Here is a 23143-nt window from a genome sequence, read left to right as displayed (position 1 = left end):
TTACGTTTTATTATTATTACTATTGTTTTACAAATCAAAGAATTCGAATTCAATTTAATATACCATGGTGTTGAACTTCAGACCTGAGTCCGCTTATCGAACTGCAAACTGAACTCGAATTGCTTCCTTTCCATGAACATTAATCACTTTGCTAACGAACAGTTCTTTGTTCTGTGCACTTTCTTTTAGAGATATTATTTTAGAAGATGCCTCTTAAATTTCAGTCTTTCGTGGCACCCCTCGATCATGTTTTTACGCTACAATTTCACAATTCGAATTACATGAAGTTTTTCCAGATATCTCAGGGGAGCAAGTGCTCCCTGGCCTCCTTTTCTGCGGGAAATCATCCAAACCTGAAATGTCTACCCAAGAAAATTTTGTGGTAATACTAACGATCACCATCAAATGCAAGCAAAGAAATTCCTAGAACAAACAAGTCTTACTGGCTTCTATTGTAGACCAAGGACTCTTTATGTTTTATTTTTTTTTTAAATTGTTCTTTTTCTGTAAATTGTTTTAAGAATGAAACATAACCCCACAAATAGTAAGTCCAAAGAACTCAATCTTTAGTCGCTTATAAGGCAAAGGACTGGAGAATGACTAGAGAGTAACTATGAGAAATATTGATATATTGAAGACGGAACTTCCTGCTGGAAATTTATGAAGAAAATATGGTAAAGATTTCTGATAAAAGCGAGAATTGTCGTCAAGTAGTGTACTAAATGGATTATCTGTAAATATCTTCAATAGGTGGTTTTCATGTGACGTCAGGATGCGAACAATCGCCATGTTTGCAGCCAATTTTATTTGTCGTTTGCAACGAAATATCCACCATGTAGCGTTAGTTACATCTGCACCAACTACATGTTTATCTTAAATCACGAATGTCTGTGTTAGTATCTTCTGTCCACCACTTGAATTCCGTATGCTTACAAGAACTGGCCTCAATCATGGCTGCTCGAAGTCATAATTCAACAGTTTGTGACATAGGTGAAACATACCTATTATCTCGTAGTCAACGCAGCAGTTGCTTCAAACGTAATTGTATTATTCTTACTTGCTCTGTTTGGTGTATGAACTAACCACACGATTATTTTTATTTTTTGTTAATATTTTGGATTATTTTGAACTTTTACTACTTTGAATTGCTGATACACTCTTTCTTTTTTTCTGATAAGAGTATCTAACTGATCTCATAAAAATCAATAACATTGCTGCACACCTACGAATTTTGTCTAAATTACACTAATCAACCTGACGTCATCTTTCATCAGTAAATACCCTGATCGACAAACCTGTATGTACTTATCTTGATTATGCACGTAGATCTGGCAACATGGCACTCTGTTGCCATGACAAATGGTGCTGCCATCTGTTATCGAAAAATTACAGCAAAATCACCTTTAGTATGGCCTTAAAACTTAACATTTATTACAAATATCACTAAAGTTCACTTATGAAATCATTGCTTAAATAAAATATAAAATTTCATTAATATATTTCAACTTTACACAATGTCAAAATAAATTTATTCTCTTCCCACTAATTCATAGCTAATTACAAAATATTTCCACATTTTTACATAAAAAATTACAATACACAAAGATATCTTACTTTACATCACATTTTTTTGAGATTACTAAGTCTGCATACAGTAGCTATTACTAACCCTTACATAACACATCTCTCAAACCTTTAAGAACTAATCTTGCACAGTATTCATGTACTCTAAATAAATTAAAATTTTCAATTGTAATTTTAAGCAACTGATTCATGTTGAACCAATAATCATATGATGAAAACACAAATCTAAACAAAATGTTTGCTACCTTACTGATAGCAGTGGTGCTTTTAGGAAATCATTCTTGGATGGACCCTTAATTTGCATTATTTAATTTATTGCGTTATTTAGGGATTAAAAGAGCAAATTTAAATTACATTACCCACAATCAAAATTAAGTCATCTTTGGCTATATTACATTGCTTTACTACCTCCTTGTGACGATCATAATGGATGACAATTAATGGAACAGATTGGGGGGGGGGGGGGCAAACAAACATCCACACGTTATTCTCCTCTTCCACAAATATATAATAATTCTATGCAACTTTTACACACACACAAACTTACTTTATTCTCCCATAAATTTTGGCAACTCCCTGTGACCATTCCAGAAGGCTGTTGATTGATCTTGTAATAAATGTTATAATAGTTCATGTACACTTAGAATCAGAACCTAGGTACACTGGCTTCTTATTGGGACTCCCCGATTGCATAGTGGTAATGTTATTGCCTTGCAATCAGGGGGACCCAAGTTCGATATCTGGTGGAGTCACGTAGCGGTCTGGATCCCTTATTACATTGTAGATTAGGTTCAGTCCTAATTAGCCTATCTGTGTATAACATGGGCTTCAAAATAAAACTCGAACTCAATAATTTTAGTACCTTAATCTAACTACAGCATTAGTGAACATGCTTTAAACTTTTTTCTGAAGTAACATGAGAATAATATTACAGTGTCAGGTTCCCACCTGCATGCATGAAACATCTGTGTATTATGAATTAAAAACAATATTATCAGCATAATCTGACTGCATACGGCAGACAATTGATTATTAAGCAAATGATCAATGGTTGTATTACAATTTGTATTCTATGCATTTCCTTTCTGCAGAATTATGGGTGTAACCCAACTACAAGCTTCATTCCAACATTTGGTAAAGGCTTAAAACAAGTTAAGGCCAAAAACAATTAGTATCGTTCTACTAGGAGCTGGAAAGAGAAATAGTTTCTTTGGATTGTGTGTGTGTGTCTGTCTATTTGTCTATCTTCACACACACACACATACATATAAAATTATCATGAGAAGGAAACAGAGAACACTCATTGGACACTGCTCTTTTTTTTTTTTTTGCTGCTGCAGCAGATCAATTATTAGACAAATGAAAAAATGGTGTAGAGAGCTCTAGGGATAGGGTTACTATGCATCCGATTATTCCTGGACATGTCCTACATTTTAGCCTTATGTCCGGCATCCAGGAGGAATTTGTAAAATATCATAAATGTTCCTTCGTTTTGAGCGTCACATAATATTAATTAGAAAAATACGTATTTCAGTTGAACAAAGATAAATCATGCAAGTTACAAGTCTATGGACTGAGCTCCCAAACTAAATAGTCAAATTTATGTTGATTCAGTCATTGCCAAAAAAGAAAATAAAAGTGTGTCCTGCTGGAGAACAAACGGGAAAACAGAATCAATTAATGAACAAAGTTTTGCGGCTACATTCTGATTATGTCACTGTTCAATGCCTAAACAGAATTTCTTGCCTTGAGGTTTATACTGATGGAACAAGTTTTTTTTTTTTCATTCTTATTCAATATTTTGATTGTAAAGCAGGGGTATAGAGAACAAAGTTATTCAGGGTGTCTGCCAGTCAAGAAAGTAACGAGTCAATAAATTATTCTTGTGGTCAAGAGTTTTTGCTATCACAGTGACTGATTGGTTGATTTAGTTTATTTTACTTCACTTTTCTGTCCCTTTGGCTAATCACAAAGATGAGGATGAATGGTGGTAAGATAAGATGGATGAAGGGGCAATCACAAGCATATAGGGACGACCAATACAAGTCCCACATAAGATTATACTGGCTGCGAGTCCAGATGCGCGAGCTTCGGTAGTCTGTTCAATACAGTCCAGGATGCATTAATAGATGAAGCAAGTCTAATTCTCTTGTAATACAGCTTCAGTTTTCATGTTAACTGGTCTTTTGGTACAGGGTTTTCATTATGTATTTATTTTCTTCATTGCTAATTTCCAACTTTACTATGTTAACTGGTCTTTTGGTACGGGGTTTTCATTATGTATTTATTTTCTTCATTGCTAATTTCCAACTTTACTATGTTAACTGGTCTTTTGGTACGGGGTTTTCATTATGTATTTATTTTCTTCATTGCTAATTTCCAACTTTACTATGTTAACTGGTCTTTTGGTACGGGGTTTTCATTATGTATTTATTTTCTTCATTGCTAATTTCCAACTTTACTATGTTAACTGGTCTTTTGGTACGGGGTTTTCATTATGTATTTATTTTCTTCATTGCTAATTTCCAACTTTACTATGTTAACTGGTCTTTTGGTACGGGGTTTTCATTATGTATTTATTTTCTTCATTGCTAATTTCCAACTTTACTATGTTAACTGGTCTTTTAGTATGGGGTTTTCATTATGTATTTATTTTCTTCATTGCTAATTTCCAACTTTACTATGTTAACTGGTCTTTTGGTACGGGGTTTTCATTACATAGATATTTATTTTCTTAATTGCTAATTTCCAACTTTACCTATAAGTATGGTTCGAATAAATAAAGGTTAAGAAAAACTGAAAAAGGTCAAGGAAAGTCCTGAAAGATTTTTTTATTTTGGCAGAAACCCTGTTATTGAATTAAAACCTACCCAAGATGAAACTTCTGGAATCACTTCCAATTACGGTAATTGCCGAATATTTGTCTGCCATTACAGGTCAAAATGCAAATGTTGAGAGAGTACTTTCATTACCATGAGCACAACAGACTCACGAGAGAAATAATTTTTTCATAAAGTCTGTAAAATTTGGTACTGGTCCCTATAATTTCAAAGAATTTGACTGTTTTTGAGAAACATTGGCTCTCTGAGAAGTACCAGTGAAGTAGTAAGAGGTGAATTGTTTAGTATCATTACAAGTTTGGAAATGTTGCATTTAAGAATTCATTTTTGTAAAAAACTGAAAAGTGTCATTTTAAAATTACCATCTAACGTGTTCTGTAGAAATATGTATTATTTACTGTGAATGTTTTGTGTCCTACATTTTGGTACAGCATGTCCTATTTTTCCCTTGTAGCAATCCGGTAACCCTATGTAGGGAAATTGTGCTAAATAGTTTGCATTTCAGCTAGATAGCGTATGGAATTGCTCAAGCAAATAACACTCAAAGGCCAGCAGTACATGTATAACCATAATTTTTCTGGCAGTGGGCCCTCAAATACGGATCGTGAGGTGAAAGATGCAGCGAAACAGGGTACCTAACAAAATAAATCCAAAATTCTTGACTATTTCATGATTTTTCTTAATCTTTATTAACCCCTACTTAGGTACAGTTGCAAAATTAAGAAAATATATATTTTTATTCAATGAAAAGCCCCTACCACAAGGACACTTAAGTTGAGAACTGAAACAAGAGATTTAGACTTCTTAAGAAAAAATTAATGCTTCAGACTTCACCTGGAAGAGGAATGGCCACATTACTTTATTAAAATTTGGTAACAGTTTCAAATAGTCACAACTGATTTCTTCATTTTTACAGAAGAAACTACTTAAGCAAATCACTTTCTGTAGCACTGTTGAACTTCCCGAATGTATTTTCTGTCATAGTTTCATCTTTTTTAGCCATAAATCATGTTTTTATGTATAAAAATATCGCAATTGCCTTTGCTTCCATGTACCATGTACTTTCTCTACCTCAATCGGATGTTCCGTGTGTAACCCCCGTCACTATTTCCAACCACCCCGTCTTTTTCCAAAAAGATTACGTGACCCCAAATTTTATCTATGCTTGCCTAACCTAACCTAACCTGAATGTTTTGTGGGGCTACCAATGCATGGTTCTACGTATTAGCATAATTTAAAACCTGGGAAAAAATAGAAAATTAACACAGATGTAGATATTTTTTCGTTTACAAGGTTGGAAACACTGCATACCCACTCCTAATCGACAAGCACGACGCACGATGATCCAGAACGCTCGAGCCATATTGTGTGTCACGCAAGCGAAAAAAAGGAACAACAATAATTACTCGTAACATGAAAAATTGAAGTTATCTTAGTCAGAAATTCATAATTACACCTTATAGAATGTTCCGCAATGCACAATAAGTAAGTAGCCATGTTAAAAAGGATAAAATAAATGAGTTATAGGCGTTTTGACTAGATCAAACTAGTAATAATATTTTTACAAAACTTCACACACAAGAATGTCATTCTTAAGAAATAAAGTGAAAAAAATCTTGACCACGACTCAATAAAATTTTAGATTTCTAAATATTCAATTTTATCAAATCCCAGTGCAGGTATATAACAATGTAAGTTCACTATACTGTGAAAAATAGCAAACATTCTTGACCACAAGCATAATTTCTTGACTCTTCCTTGACCGACCTGTTGAATACTTGACTTTTTCTTGACATTCTTGATTGGTAGACACCCTGAGAAATTGAAATATAAGGTGAACATTATCATTATCTCCATGTTAAAATATAGTTTAATCCACCTATACACATATATGAAAATGAAATAGATGATTGTGGGCTCTAACTACCAAACTGGAAATTTTACATATATGTGTCTATTATTGTTGTCACATTAAAAATGATACTTCATTGTATACATTCGAGTATAGCACACTAGGGGGGGGGGGGGGGAGAGAAACTCAAGAAGTACGAGAGAGCAAAAGTGGTCCCATGCAGGACTAGTGCATATAAAGTTACTTCCTGCGAAAATTTAATATTTTCCAGTGTCTAGAGAGTGTTTTCCATTTCCTTCTAATTTTTAATACATGCTTTATGGCCTCATATCTTTTATTCAATAAACACACACACTTTCTGCATGTTTTATTTAATATTTGGCACATCATCATTAACATGAAACAAAGATCTTGGAGAACTTTTACATGAAAACCAATGACAATATTCAAGGCTCAATAACATAAAAAAACATCCCATTTCACTTAAAAATAAGATAATAAATTAATAAGTTGAAATAAAAGCATACAGAAAGGATGCACTATTAGCTGATATTACTATATATTTTTTTAGAAATGCAAGTTTTTGTAACAATATTTCAGCTTTGCTTTATAAATACTATCTAAACTCCGTACCAGCTAACTGTAGACCAGGCAAACAGTGAGTGAATGAACAGTGAGAGAAATGGGATTGTGTAATGGGTGACGGGAATTACCCAATTTCCTCCCTCTCTCTAACGTTGCAAACTTTTGAAAAGGATAATACCGAACGCACATGGCAAACGGACCACATTTTTGTCTCCAGGTCCATACGATTGGTTTAAGAATTTCTTGGGGACATATTAGGGATAAAACTGCAAGAGCAAATTTTGACAAGCAGTGCATTTAACGTACAGACTAAGGTCTGGACCGTATATCCGTACATGCCATAAAATTTCCGTACATGTACGGTGAGGACCATATGGTTGGCAACGCTTTGCTTTCACCACTCAATTTTCCTCCTCCTCCTCTGTCGATATGCAGGGCCCTGCTCTACAGTTAGCTGGGACAAGGTATAAGAGTGTTATCGTAAGGGAATGGTTAAGCTACTGATAAGCACCTGCTGAGAACTGAATGTCAAGAAAGACTGAATGTTATGTAATGTTGAATTAAATTTATTTTATCCTGGTGTCCAAAAAGTCAAGCAACCAAGACTTTGAACGTATGTAACATTTGTACACAAAGCAAGACATAGTCTTACTCTGTGTATTAACTTTGTCTATGTTGATATTTTAAAATATTTAACAAAATGATTCTCTGCATGAACGTTCAGCATGGGGATAAAGTTACTAAGGTGTAAAAAAAGTTTTTGTACGAAATTAAAACAAACATGGATAAATGCCAGCTGTCCAGTTGCTTGCAAAAAATATTTTGATGTGTATTGATGGTCTCTGTGGGTATTTATCAAATTGATAAAAGAACAATAAATTTTTACATATTTTATGCATTACAGACAATCATGACATTCATTAAAAAGTAGGTATTTTATGTTGTTTTTTTAATTACGAGGTGTACTGGCAACATTGGTCATGTCCAGTGCTCGAAAAATCTTTTTCAGAGTTAGGTGCCAGGCTCTGAAAATCAGGTGTCAGGAAACAACCTACTAGAAATTGTGCATACTATAAGAAGAAAATTATCCACATAGACAAAGTTAATACCCAGTGTAAGGTTATATGTCTATCACTTTTCATACAAAAGTTGCATAAGTTCAAAGACTCGGTTGTGTGACTTTTTGGACACCCTGTATGTGCTACTGCACAATCACAGCGTTGCTTGACAATAAAATTGTAATTAAACTTATTTTCCCCTTGAAATAAATTGTGTATGTTGTTCACAATGAATGCTACGTACAGTGGGATCCACTAGTATTGCTCGGCAATTGTCCATGACTATTTCCATTAATTTTTCTCTTACATCTCATGCGTCTTTAAGATATGGATTTTTATGTATGCTGGTGCAGAAGTTGTCAACAGCTTGTTTTGAGTTTTCTTTTAATTCTTGAAGCTCTTACTGGGTCAAATAAAGTGCACGAACATGGTGATGGACAATTTGCATGGTAATACTCATGGATCCCACTGTACATAGATACAGTAAGGTATTATTAAATTATTTTGTAACAGCTGCAGAGAGAGCTCCTTTAATTCAAGGAGGTACGGAACAGTTGACCACAAAGTAGTAATACATCACCTTATATAGCATACACCACTTCCTGTGTTGTACAAATCAAACCAAATGATCACAATTCAATGACAAGTACTTAAACAGAAGCCTCTGGTGCACCACTGATCCAGAAGTGAGCTACCAAATAGTGACATAACAGACCCCAAAATTAAGCACTAGTCATTCCACATTATTCACTCAAAATATCAAAATAAACATTTCACATGCACCAAATTTAATGTAACACAGGTGCTTTTAATACTTCTGTCTTTGTTTGAAACTAATATCAACAGAAGAAAGACATCATATTGCTTCCATTGGCAGCAATGCCAACATATGAATTCACTTATTTCTTCATTGTTGATAAAACTCAACACCTATCCACTCACTTTTCCTTATCTGAGCACACTGCACAATATTCATATCGAACAAGGCCATATTTCTGCCATTTTGTTGCACAGCATGCAATCACTGAATATCATAGGTGGTATCTGACTCGTCAGCTGGTGAACTGAGAACTTCCGTCGATTGAGATTTCATAACACCAATCTTTTGCAAGAAAGGCACAACAATAATATTATTGTATATACACAATCCAGCAGTCAGTAAGAGAAACCCAACTACCTGAAAAATGAAGAGAAAATTAAAATTAAATGTCATAAAAAAAAAAGAAAAATTTGTTTTTAAGCCTAGGCCAGTCAGAACTGAATCTATGGACTAAAGTACAACTCAAACAAGGGTGTGAAATCCTGGGGGGGAATTATCCCCTCACCAACAATATTGAAATCAGAAGAGCAGGAATGAAATTCAGTGCAGAAAAGAGTGAGATGCTAATAACAACAAGAAACAGAGCCAGAAATGAAGGAAGAATAAAGATGTACACGGAAGAGTTGAGGGTAGTGGAAAGCTTCAAATATCTAGGGTAGCATAATTGAGAGAAGTGGGAGAATAGACGAGGAGGTAAACAGAAGAGGACAAATGGGTGGTGGACTATATCAAAGCGTTCGAAGATTAATATGGAACAGGGATGTACCTACGAAATGCAAGAAGGTAATATATAACACATACTATGTGCCAATAATTACATACGGAAGAGACTTGGACAATGACAGAGAGAGACAAAAGAAAGATACAGGCAGTAGAGATGACATTTTTAAGGAGTATATTGGAGGAGACTAGAAGGGATAGAATAACAGGGTGGCTACAGACAAGCAGAAATGAAATTCCCTGACTTTTCCAGGACAAATTTTATATTTTTCCCTGACAATTATGAACAAAATCCATGTGTTTGTAAATAGAAATAATAAAGTCATACAGATCAAATTTAATATTGTCTTCAGGGAAATTGACTTCATTTCTCTATGATTTGAATTCAAACTGCAAAATAGCAAATTTGGAAAATTATTACAAATCACAAGCAATTCGCAGCTTATTCGATGCACACATCAGAACACATAGTGTCTAATACTCCTAAAATCCCTGATTCTCGGAAATGTTCTGAAAGTGAAACAATGGAATTGTACAAAACAAAGTGTCAGATTTCCTTACATTATCAATGGAACTTATTATTCAGTAAGATTCACAGGATATTCAGTACTGTGTAACTGACAACACATAGTTATACCATTATTGCTGGTGATATTCAACATTTAAGGCAAGAAATGTATAGATGGAATAAACATTTAAGGCAAGAAATGTATAGATGGAATCTACTGCATTGTACAGGCGCCTGATATAACTAATCAAATCTTACAACAAGAACACACTGTTGATAACAGCTTCTGAAAGTTTATATACGAGGGGCATCGAGAAAATAAGTTCTGATGGCATCTGTACGCGGAGCTAGTGGTCAGAGCAGGAAGTTTCCAAGTTATTGTTTTACTATTCAGTGTTATTTTTTTCAAAATTAGAAATTTCATTTTAGTGCATTTTCTGGCAAATATACCCAAGATTATACCTTCACGGTGAAACTAGTGTTTTAAATTGTATATCACATGGTCTACCTTGATATATTTGAACTGATATTTGAGGAAGTTACTTTCCATTATTTCCCGGTGGACAAATACTGATATTACGGCTCCCGTGTGGCGGTCGATGAGCACTCGATCTCCTGTCAAAACCTCGCCACTTTGCCCTGTGATGCAAAGCGTTCTGAGAGAAGTTAAAAAATCGTGGGAAACACAGGGTTTCATGTAGCTGTCAGAAAAAATTCATGCATATCATGTATTATAGTTTTATCTTAGTTAAAGCTCTCTACATGCACAAATTTGGCATATTTTTTATGCCAAATAAACACAAGAATGTTGAATTTCGTAGTATTTTTAGTTGTTTATTACCATTTTTAAATATGTGGAAAATGCAACAATTCTCATTTTATGCTAAATTCACGTTATTTTGCTATTTCGGATGGGTGAAAAATCTGTCCAGATATTATTGCAGATTGAGGAACACAAGTTTGCAGCAATTAACATTTTTCAGTGTTATTGCGTTTGCGAAAAATCAAAGTCGCTACTAATCGGAACTTACTTTGTGGATGTCCCTCCTATAAATCAGTAAAATAAAAGTGAAAATTTAGGAGGGATTGCAGAGAAATGTCGGTTACTGAAGAAAGTGAAAACACTTTTAGAATTGAAGGATTCAAGTAATTACTATATTACAATATTTACCTATTTATTATTATTATTATTTTATTTCATAACATTGAGCATTAACTTCACTCAGTGGCAGATTAACAATTATCTCTCATGAGTTTAAATGGACAGTGCAACAGGGGTGGGAGTGAATTACAATGCGAGTGTATCAGAAAACCAAGGTTGGGAGCATGCACTTGTCAGATTTTTATAATGTTTACGAATGCAGATATCTGTTCCACTTTGTCGTGATATAATATCAATAGATATATCCAGATTTGTTGGATTCTTCTTGACATCGAGTAACAGTTCAATGGCATTGTAAGCGTATGTGAACTTGTGCAAAACCAAGTATTATGCTGGGGGTGTGAAAGAAAACCTTTTTACGCATTGCTACATTAACCATTAAAACCCCCAAGCTTTCTTGCATACAGAAAGAACCAAGGTGGATCCACAGGATTCTAATGTGTTGAGATGAAATTTTCTTTATTTATGTAACGTTCGATTATTAAGTGAGCCAGAAGAGTAATAAAATTCTAGTGGCATATATGCAGTGGTGAAGCAGTCTAAGGTTCCATTTAAGAATGCAATTTTTGTTGGATGTTGCATCCGACGAATGTCATAAATGACAAAAAAATGTCATACTGGGGCATCGGATTAATAAGAGTGCATAGCATGCAATTTTTGTGGGATGTCGCAGATGACAAATTTATTTATCAGAAGATTCCAAGTACGGAATGAACTAACAACCGAAAATAACAAGAAAAATAATAACATGAACTAATATTACATGTGATAAAGTGACATATATTTTTACTCAACAGTCTTCTAAAACTTGCCTGATGTTTAAAAATTTCTATTTGGTTTGTTAAATTATTGAATTGGCTGGGCAGTCTGTGGAACGTGAAAGAAATGTAAAACTGCTATGTCCGACAAAAATTGCATGAATAAAAAGTTTGTTCAATGAACTGTGGTACCACACCCGAGAAACACTGATGTACGCACATGGTCACTTCTGGGTTGTAACTATTCCATTGAAAGTCAATGAAATCGTTACTACCAAGAACTGTCTGTAACTGTACAAAGCTCTGTTTATGCATGCGATTTTTGTCAGATGTCGCAGTCTGAAGACATCAAATAAAAATTAATTCTATGAGATATTGTAGTGAGACATTAGTCGAAAGGCGATATAGGACAAAAACTGCTTGCATCAATGGAACCTAAATGTTTGTCCGGCAAATGCTGTACCACGACATTAGACAAATTATAGGGTTGCATAGCATCCTTATTTGTCTCCATGTCCAACAAAATGTCGTACTAACGTCCGACAACTATCGGATGGCACCATAGTGGTGGTGCCCCCCCCTCCCATTTGTTGACAGCTCTGTCCCCTTAGTACTCCCATACAGAAGAGAAAAAAAATATAATTCAATGCACTTTCCACCTAATATTTAGAGGCTTATCAATGTTTTCTGCCCCTCCGGAAATTTCTCTCCCCACCTCCCATCACTGGTTTCTGGGACCGTGATTGTGTTGTGCATAATAGGGGCCTAAAAGTTCCTGTTCCCATGCAGTACTTCATAACGACATATTTAATAGAAAATGCCTGGCTCATTTATTCCATTGCAAGAAGAAAGAAAAAAAAATATTCCCTGACATTTCCCTGACTTTTTTTTGACATCCCAAATTCCCTGACTTTTCCCGGTTTTCCAGGTCTGTCGCCACCCTGAATACGGGATGTGGAGATCCGACTGACAGTGGGGATTCTGAAGCTTCAGGACAGGATAGATCAGGCACAGATGAGATGGTTCGGCCACACGAAGAGGATGGATGCAGAAATACTACCAGTAAGAGCTTACAATGCACAAGGAGTGGGAATAAGGCCACGGAGGAAAGAGCAGATAGCGGAGAGTGTTAGGAGAAGGACAAGATTGGAACATCATGGAAAGAGAGGAATGGTGGAAGACCAGGAAAAAATGTAGAGGCTTGACTTCTATGCCAACCCGGCGAAGGATGATGATGATGACATTATTAGGGGTCCAGCCCTTACCGTAACTAAAATCAATGCTGGTCTCCGAGGACTAAAAAAACTTCCTTAACCATGTTAAAGCTGATGCTGTAAAGAGGTGCTCAGCACATACAAGAACAAAATGCAGGACAACACACACCCTACAGATGCCAGAGCCTCATTGGTCTGCAAGAAGCAGTTACAGGGCATGTACTATGTGTAAGTGATGTTGCCATGTGGGTGCCTTAACAGAAGGTTTGCCCCTTACACCCCATATAAAAGTAAGAAATGTGTTAATGATAGACATATTATATAGTTATTTGCTTTTATATGTAACAACATAATAAATATGTATATCATACAATAATATTTACTTGCATGTTTGTAAATTTAAGATCTTCCACCCCCCACCAGTCTTCAATTATATCGCACCCGATTCAAACCAACAAAAAATGTCAGCTGAACCCATGACCCCTTCATTGCGAGTTAGCATCATTAACCATTATGCTATTGGAGAGCTAACATGTTAATTCTACATACAGAAAGGGAAAAAAATCTGGTACAGTCTCCACATGACTTTAGAGAACAGATATTACTTATGGATTTCTAACAGACCACACACAGAACTATGCATACACGAAGCAGTACTGTAAACATGGTTAGTATGCCACAATGAAAGAAATATTCTATTTCTGTGCTGCTGTCTATTCAGGAATCTAATTCAAGGCTTGGGAAACTATGAATTATAATGTGTAAATAGATCCACACCAAAGTAACTAATTTAAAAATTACCCTTCCTGGTTGGCAGTACATTTGCTCTAGCACTCTGGAATCTGTGGTTGCCGTTCAGGAAAAAAGTTCTTTGGTTGGAGGTGTACCCACTCCCGAACAGCACGTATGACATCTTCATCACTGCCGAACTTTTGTCCGCTCAGATGCTTGTGAAGTGACCAAAGAGCAGGGATCGTGACTGAAATTCATTTCAGTTCGAGTCAGACTGAATCACTCATCATTTTATCTGTTCTGGTTCGATGCTGCAGACCAAAATTGGATACGTTATTCGGACTCGGAACTTTTATTGACGCTAGCAATTTCTATTCCGGCCCAGACAAACCGCAACTCGATGTTCCTCATGCAAGAGCATTCTGGTTCGCACCTCTTCAGAAACCAGTTTTGGGGAAAACAGTTTGAGATCACAGTCCACACCATGATGGAGGTGAGTTTTGGTCCGGAATAATGGTTTGAGCGACTGAAATTGGTAAAACTACTGCAGAGAATTGGCCCGATCTTCAGAATACCAGAAAGCTGTGAGGTGCGCAGAAAAAAAGTGATTCAATGTGTACAGAGGACAAAAGGCCAAGCAGTTTCATTCGAAACACTCGCTTGTGCCATGATTGCCATTTTCCACTATTTCCCGACATTTCTTAAAGACACTGCACAACTTATACGCAACATCTGACAGCATATTCTCACCGTATTGTTGTTTCAATCTGGTGCAAATTTCAGACTGTTTACAGCCTTCTTTGGTGAGAAATTTGATTACAATGAGCTGTTCCATGCTCACATGCACCTTTCCTCCACTCATCGCTCGAACGACTACCTCAATGCACAGTGATAACAGAGAGGTGATACAACTGACACTTTGGACAGTGTCGCCAACCTCCCAATACCACACTTGTTTCTACACCAGATAGCAGTGTTGCACCACTAGGTACACTCACCTCAATTAGTACTCCGGTAATTTGTATCTATATACACCATATTTGCAGAAGATACAATTCAACTTACAAGTGTATCAATATACGCTGCATAAATCAGACCTTATTACTAACTTCGTTGACCTTGTACAAATTATAATTCATATTTGCCTGAGCCTTGGTAATTTCAAAAGTCCACAGAAAGGCGCTTGAAAATCCACATTAATAGGTATCTTTATGCCACAAAAGTTGTGCTTTCAGGTTATGAAAGGCAAAATTTCATCTGTCTGTGGAATCACCTATTTTTCTGAAATTTAACTAAATGTACAAATATGGAATGAGAAGGTTTATTTGACCTCAATGGCTATTCTAATTCTAATGACTGAACTTGGCACAAAATGCATGAAATATGTTGATTCCATGATTGCTTACAATTCTGTGAAAGTTTATGAAGATGAATATGGAATATGTTGAAATTTTGATGAAAATTCTTTGCTTTTCAGAACTAGAAAACAGCGGCGATGGGACTTGATGCACTGACTATGTCTTTGGCAGGGGGGAGGTGGTGTGGGTTGGTGACTCATTGTGTACACAAAACAATATTATCTTCTTGGTCCACTTAGCAACAGGTGACTCATTAAATATGTATGATGTCCTTCACTCTTGATTGGCATAGCACCAGGTTTAGGACCTACAACTAAGAAAGCCATTTCTTGAACCTGAATTGTACTGCGCATTATATACGAGATATAATTGTTTGTCATTTTTTCCCATCAAAAACCAGGATGCACTTTATACACATGTAAATACGGTACACACTTATTATTAGGGAACGGAACTTTAGGTAAATAAATGTTTTTTCCGCGATAAACCTAGTTTTTGCCAAAATTCTGATCATAGCCTTATATGTCAACACAGCAAATTTTATTTTACATAAAGACACATATTTTCCAGTTTTCCATATGTAAATACATATTTTGCAAGTTTTCATTTTAAATACATAAAATCGCTCATTGTCTCAGTACCTCGAAATCTTTGAAGGAAAAAGGTTTATTCTCCGCACCTTTTTCATATCGAGAGTATTAGGTTTATTTTGTCTTTGAACACGCTCGCTGGCAGACTTCTGGCGACTCACCTACGATCCTATTGGGGGAAAATATTTCCCCACTTGATCTAACACACAAGTGCTAATGTCTAAATGTACAGATATTTTGGGGAAAAACCAAGGTTTTCAAACGTTGTGCCAAATTGCATGTGTTTTGGAAGGAGGTGAAGTAGAGGAAGAGGAAGCTTTGGAAAACTTTAGTGCTAGTGGCATTCGTGCTTCAAATGTGCAAGAATTGTTTCTTGTGACGTGGAGCGATCTTTCTCACAATATAAGATCCTTTTTAGAGATAATCGAACAGATTTACAATGGAGAATTTGGAAAACTATGGTGATCCACTGCAACTCTTCCAAAAAATAGCTCACTAAGAGGTAAGCATTTAGAAACTGATTTCAGGTGTTTAAAATGCATGTAATACTTTTTTTTGTTACCAAATGTTTTTTATTTTTGTCACATATTTTCAACATTTATGAGACATAAAAAAAAAATATTTCAGAGTTTTTTAGCACATAAAGTTCCGTTCCCTACTTATTATATATTTTATACATATTACTGGAAATACTGTCTTCAAATCAAATCAAGATTCAAACAACACTTCAGAGAATCAGATTTTTGAGAAGATGCAAGTTAAACAATATAGTGCCAAATTTCTTGAAGTGGAAATTTCGAACTCCTAATACCTACACCAGTGAATTTAAAGGAAAGCTACAAATGTTAATGATAGGACGACTAATCAGGGACTCGTACTCAGAATTGGACAGCCTTTCTCGTAAGACATATGATCTCCACATAACATTATCAAATTCCTTGCATCCACTCATATGGGATAAAGTAAACAGAGCTACACAACAAGTTGTAGAACACTACATCAAGCTTTCAGAAAGGAGACTTGATAGGAAATTCTACCAGCTAATTCAAGAAGAACAAGTTATATACAACAACAATGAAAGAAGGGAAGCAGTTAATGTCACTGGTAAAATAGAAACTAAGAACATTGACAACAGATTATTTATAAATCTTACGGATATTGAGGTACCTGATGAGTATATAGAAATTTTTCAATTCGGAATGAAATTTTCAGTTGGTAGTGCTTATATACACAAGGAAGATTTTGTGATTTCAATAGAGAAAGCACTGAATTTCTTAGATGATGAGGAGGAAAAGAGAAAATTACGAAGTCTCACACATGATGCTCTTGATGAACGGTTAAGTTTTGAATACAACAGAAGAAATAACAGAGGTCCAAAATACACGGAACGGGAGAAAGAGCATATAAGGTTGGGGAAAAAAGTTCATGGTTTCAAGATCTGGTTGAAAGAAAACGACATTTTCTTAATAAAATCGGACAAGGAAAATAAACCTGTCCTTATCCGAATTAAGGACTATAAAGAAAAAATGGAAGAATGTTTCAAAGTAAACAATTTCACAGAAACCTCTCGAAACCCTATAACTAAAATAATAAATGAGGTAAAGAAAGTAATTGAAACCAGTATCACGATACCAAGAGAAATGAAGAAAAAACTCATTATCAAAAATTCAACCCTGCCGATTGCCTTTGGACTACCAAAAACTCACAAACCGGGAACTCCAATACGACCCATCATTGCAACTTTCACACATCCTGCATACAAACTATCCAAATATTTAGTTGAAAGACTTGCTATAATTAAACAACAAACACCATTCAGTGTTAAAAATGCATTTGAAGTGAAACAGAAACTAAAAAATATTGTTTGGAATAATGAGTATCGTATTGCAAGTTTTGATGTTGAAAATTTATATCCTAGTATCTCAATAGAAGGTGCCACAGATGCATTACACAGATGGCTTATTGAGATGAAGGTTAACCCAGTAGAATCATGGGAAATAGTTCGATGGTTTACTGTATGTGCAAATTACAATTACTTTATATTTGATGGCAAAATATATCAGCAAAGTAATGGTCTATCAATGGGAAACCCAGTATCCGGAATCATCTCCAGCATTTTCCTTCATTACATAGAATCTCCAATTGTTAATGCCATAGGTGCGGATATCAAACTCTACATCAGATATGTGGATGATGTGCTAATTATCGCTAAAAATGAGAACACCATCATGGACGTATTTAAATTGTTAAATGAATCACATCGTCGCATAAAATTCACTTGTGAACCCATGAATAACAATGTAATTTCTTTCCTTGATCTGCAAATTAAGACAACTAACTCAACAATTCAAACATCAGTCCATAGGAAAAAATTAGCGGGGGAAAAATACATCCATGCCAAATCAGAACATTCGCGTATAACAATGGATAACATATTTTTTTAATTTTTTCCTGAGAGCACAAAGACTATGTTCTAATAATGAGGATATCAAAAATGAAGAAGAAAGGCTCTTTAATATAGCAAAAGAAAATGGTTTTCACACTAACAGAATAAACCAAATCAAAAAACAAGTTGCAAGAAAACTAAAGGAAAAGAGAAATACAGACAAAGATGAAAAATCTGTTGAAAAGAAATTTGTGTGCATTCCATTCCACAAGGGATTCTCACATAAAATTGCAAAAATTTTTAGAAGTTTTAATTTGAAAATTGTTTTTAAATCACTAAGAAGTTTGGAATGTACATTTAATGAATTCAAAATGAGAAACTCTCTACCAGATGTGGAAACCACAGGAATATATAATATAAGTTGTTCATGTTCAAAAGATTATGTGGGACAAACAGCAAGGAAAATGGCAATAAGATGGCACGAACATGATTTGGACATTATAAATCTAAACCCAAGAACAGGTTTGTCAAGTCATATCATCGAAGAGAAGCATTTGATTAAAAAGAGAAGGGTTTTAAAAAGATTAACGGGAAACACAGAGTTGAATGTCTGGGAAGCTTCGTTCATTGCAGAAGAACACTGGAATAAATTAAATAATGAAAATGGTAACAGATCCAGTATGGAGTTTTCTTTTTCACAAATGGAGTAAGCCACCATCTTTAAAATTTAATGTAACAGAAAACATCAAGAGACTTTGTGAAAACAATGATGAATTTGAATTACCTGATGATATTTTGGATTCATAATTTTTTTTTTTTTTAAAAAATCTGAAATAAAAATAAAACAGACTGCTTTTTTCACAGTTAAGTTGCTATATTACAACAATGTAACATTGACAACATTCATTATATAACAGATTATTTTTGTTTAAAAAATTACTAACCATTGTTATAACTGTATCTTTAATCAAAATGAAAATAAATGTCTGATGAAAGGAGCGTGTGTTCTCCTGAAACGTCACAAAGAAAAACTGTTTTCTTATGCTTGTAATAACCGTAAACTACAGGAAAATAATACTGTCTTCTCTCTGCAGAATTGACAACCCTATCAAAAGTTTTATCAATTGCCCTCATTACTACAGTACTCATTTTAAACAATGAAATATATATTGACTAATGTTCACTTTGTTTATTTCAGAAATTAATCATATCACAGAATGAATGTTCATAAAATTTTCCAAATGTGTATATCAATTAGGGATACTAAAACTTAGCTGCTCTCGTTAGAAAAAGGTACCCCACTAGGGGATAAAAATGGCAGTAAGTCTTACCTGCAACCAATGAAATGTTTGCCATCCAACCCCAATGGACACAACCCATATCACAAGGGTCCGTATCCCATCCAACACCATCCTGGTGGTAGCTGATATTTCTTTTGTTACACTCACACCAGCAAAATTAAAGAAAGCTATGCTAATAACAGTGCCTGAAAGAAGAAAACATGTAAACACATTACTATAGGTCTTCAAAGTGATAAAAATTGCTAATTCTCATCATAAACATTGCCAACTTCACAGTGTACACAAAAGGTGACCATTATGTGGCCAATCACTAACGCCACATTAAAACTTGTGTATTTAAATAGAAAAATATTGACAAGAAGCCTTACAAAGAACAAATAAAAATATTATTGCAGTGAGTATTTTAAAGTGTAGTTAGTAAAATAAGTATATGAACACAATGCATGATATGCACATAGGGATGGGTTGACATGAAATTTTGACCAATACCGATAACGTACCGATATAAAATATACTGATAACCGATATTCTACCGATCAGACATAAAATTCCAAATGGTCCTTAAAGAACCTGATTAGTTTCACCTCCTTAATAGATGTTCCAATTGACCGCAGAAGTTGCATATTTAGACATTTATTTTTTAAAAGTAGGGCATGCAGATTATCCATAAAAATTATAACAAAATGGCAGAATTTTGCACTAAATTGTAAGATATTTATAGATGTATCAGATTGGCAATTTTACCGATAAACCGATATGCCTATATCAGCTGATACTGATTAATCTGTCCCATCCCTAGATAATAAATGGGTTAGAAATTTAATAGTGGCAACTATTTATTCTCAAATGATACAAAAGAGATACCTCTGTGAAACTTTTACAGCCCTTTGATGTAGTCACCAATATTGTGTACCACTGTTGCAAGCGATGTGAAACTCGTAGTATTTCTGTAGCAGAGATATCTGCCAGCCCCATCGAGCTAACATATCAGCCACAGGATGCATAACATGTGCCTGAGCATTGTACTGAAAAAGGATTCAGCACAAAGTGTCTGTCGCAGGTTAAGTTCCAAAAATGTACAGTAATTCTGCGCATTGAGGACCTGTCCTGGAGGTACGACGAGAATCATCAGAACTTTCACATTAGTGGAGTTCTGACTGCACAACTTTAGACCGCCAACTCCAACGATACTCTATTCCTCTCGTCACTGTGCATGTTGGAAGGAAGAGTCGTCCATTTACTGGGAGGTAGCTTAGGTAAACTAACATGTGGTGTAAGTGAGAAGCACCGGTTCAGTTTCATGGCATATATACAGCAATGTTGCCACTATTAAATTTCCAACCCATGTATTTTATCATATTATACAAATACCTACCTAAAAATGCACAAATTAGAGCTCCATTGTTTCCCAATTGGATGAAACCATCAATAGCATCTTCTAGAGCATCACGAGGATTATTGCTGAACGGTGGTGGAGCTTTGATGTAGTAAAATGGTATCAATAGTACAGCTAATACACTGAAGCCAAAGACACCTGTGGGAGTAATTTACAAAAAAAATCAAGAACAGAAATGAAATAACACAATGATACATGTACATCCTGTAAGATACAAGGGGCATTCAATATATAACCAGAATTTTGCAATAAAATCTCCTGTAATAGGTCCACAATCACAAAACTTCATACGCTTGTTCTAGGAAGTACCCTTGTATTAACCGCGGAAGCCCCGTAGCGCGTGATGCAAAATCCCTGCGTTAACTGCGGAAGACCCGTAGATTGGCATCATGGCACCTGTCAGAGTGTACGAAAGTGGAGATGAGATCAGTGATACGTTTTCTGCATTTTGAGGGTGTAAACCCGGCTGAAATTTATCGACGAATGACTATAATTTATGGGGATAAGTGTTTGGCTAAATGCCAAGTGTACGAGTGGGTGAATAAGTTCAAAAGAGGTGTGACAAGTGTGGAAGACAAACCACGTTTTGGCCGATCAGCCACGATTACGACTGAAGACATGCGGAATGCCGTTGAAGCAGTTATTTGTGAAGATCGTTGCATCACCGTAGCTGAGATAGAAAGAGCAATGGAAATTAGTGTTGGATCAGTACACAAGATCATCCACGACAGGCTGGGATTCAGAAAAGTCTCTGCAAGATGGGTCCCACATCATCTGGCGCAAGATTTGAAAAACAGACGTTTGGATGCCTGTCAACACTTTCTGGAAAGCTATAGAGCTGAGGGGGATGACTTCATTGGTCGGATAGTTACTAGGAATGAGTCTTGGATCCATTGTTCTCACCCTGAAGAGAGCCAGCATGGTATACCGCCATCCAGCCTCTCCTAGGCCCAAGAAAGCGAGATCGCAGCCGACTGCTAGAAAAGTTATGTTGACTGTTTTTTGGGACAGGAATGGTGTCATTCTTGAAGATTACCTTACCAAAGGTACAACAGTGAACAGTGAATCATATTGTGCTTTATTGCGGGATCGTTTGAAGCCAGCAATAAGACGAAAATGTCCTGGACTTGTCTTGAAGGGAATTTGCTTGCAACACTACAACGCCTGTCCACATACTGCTGCTGCGAGTGTACAAACCATTGAGGACTTACGTATGGAAGTTATAGAATATCCCCCTTATTCGCCAGACTTAGCACTCAGCAATTATTGGCTCTTTGGACCTCTCAAGGAGGCTCTTTCCAGGAAACACTTTGCATCTGATCAAGAAGTTCAAAGGGTGACACGTTCCTGGTTGACAGGTCAACCAAAATAAATTTTTTTACAAGGACATTAACTCGCTGGTGGCCCGTTGACAGAAATGTATCGATAGAGAAGGGGACTACTTCAAAAAATAACATGAATGTAGCAACTCTGTTCAACGGTGAGTGACGCTATTACAAAATTCTGGTTATATATTGAATCAGGGTGGCTACAAACAAGCAGAAATGAAATTCCCTGACTTTTCCAGGTTTTCCAGGACAAAATTTACATTTTCCCCTGAGAATTACAAACTAAACTAAATCGATGTTTTTGCAAATAGAAATAATAAACTCGCACAGATCCACGTATGGTTTTGTTAAGTACCAATATTATCTTCTATGAAATTGACTTAATTTCTCTATTCTCTATGATTTGAATTCAAACTGCAAAGTAGTGAATTTGGAAAATTATTACAACTCACAAGCTAGGGAAGGATTACGGAATTTTGTCATACGCAGTAAGTTTAAAATAAAATTCTTGATTATTTTTAAAGTTACGACTAAATGAGATAAGAGTGAATGATTAAGAAATACAATTTGTAATTTATTAGTCTCCTCATACATTCTCGGTATTATATGTTGATATATCCACTGAGGTTTGGAAAACTCTGCTTGCAAGAACCATGAGTGCGGACTCATTTTTCAATGCATAAAGCTACGAGGGTGGTTTGAAAAGTTCTCGGAATGGAATAGAAAGAAACGACTTACAACAGTGATTTTTTTTTATTTTTCAAAGTAGTCTCCCTGTACACTCATGCACTTGGTCCAGCGATGTTCCAATGCCTTGACCCCATCTCGAAAATTAGATTCCTCCAGGCCTGTGAAATACGTGTCAACTTCGGCTATTAGTTCTTCCTTTGAAGAGAATCTCCGTCCACCGAGGAAACTTTTGAGTTTGTGGAAAAGATGGAAGTCTGAGGG

At 35.5% G+C, this 23143-nt stretch overlaps 1 protein-coding gene across 2 annotated transcripts in view; it reads right to left on the bottom strand.

The window, feature by feature from the left end:
* Window positions 1–1481: 1481 nt before the first annotated feature.
* The window catches only part of Tango9 (transport and golgi organization 9), a 95265-nt gene continuing 73603 nt past the window's right edge, over window positions 1482–23143 (bottom strand). For both annotated transcript variants that reach the window (XM_083135163.1, XM_083135162.1), the window contains exons 7-9: window positions 20844–21002; window positions 19499–19653; window positions 1482–9096 (exon numbers count right to left, since the gene is read on the bottom strand). In XM_083135163.1, coding sequence (XP_082991289.1) covers window positions 8941–9096; window positions 19499–19653; window positions 20844–21002 — 470 coding nt within the window. In that variant the 3' untranslated portion in view covers window positions 1482–8940. The remainder of the gene's footprint in view (window positions 9097–19498; window positions 19654–20843; window positions 21003–23143) is intronic.

This window comes from Lepisma saccharinum, chromosome 14 (genome assembly GCF_977018435.1).
Source record: "Lepisma saccharinum chromosome 14, izLepSacc3.1, whole genome shotgun sequence".
Classification (NCBI taxonomy): domain Eukaryota; kingdom Metazoa; phylum Arthropoda; class Insecta; order Zygentoma; family Lepismatidae; genus Lepisma; species Lepisma saccharinum.
The sequence above is the reverse complement of the archived record's forward strand: the minus strand, read 5'-3'. Positions and strand labels throughout refer to the sequence as shown.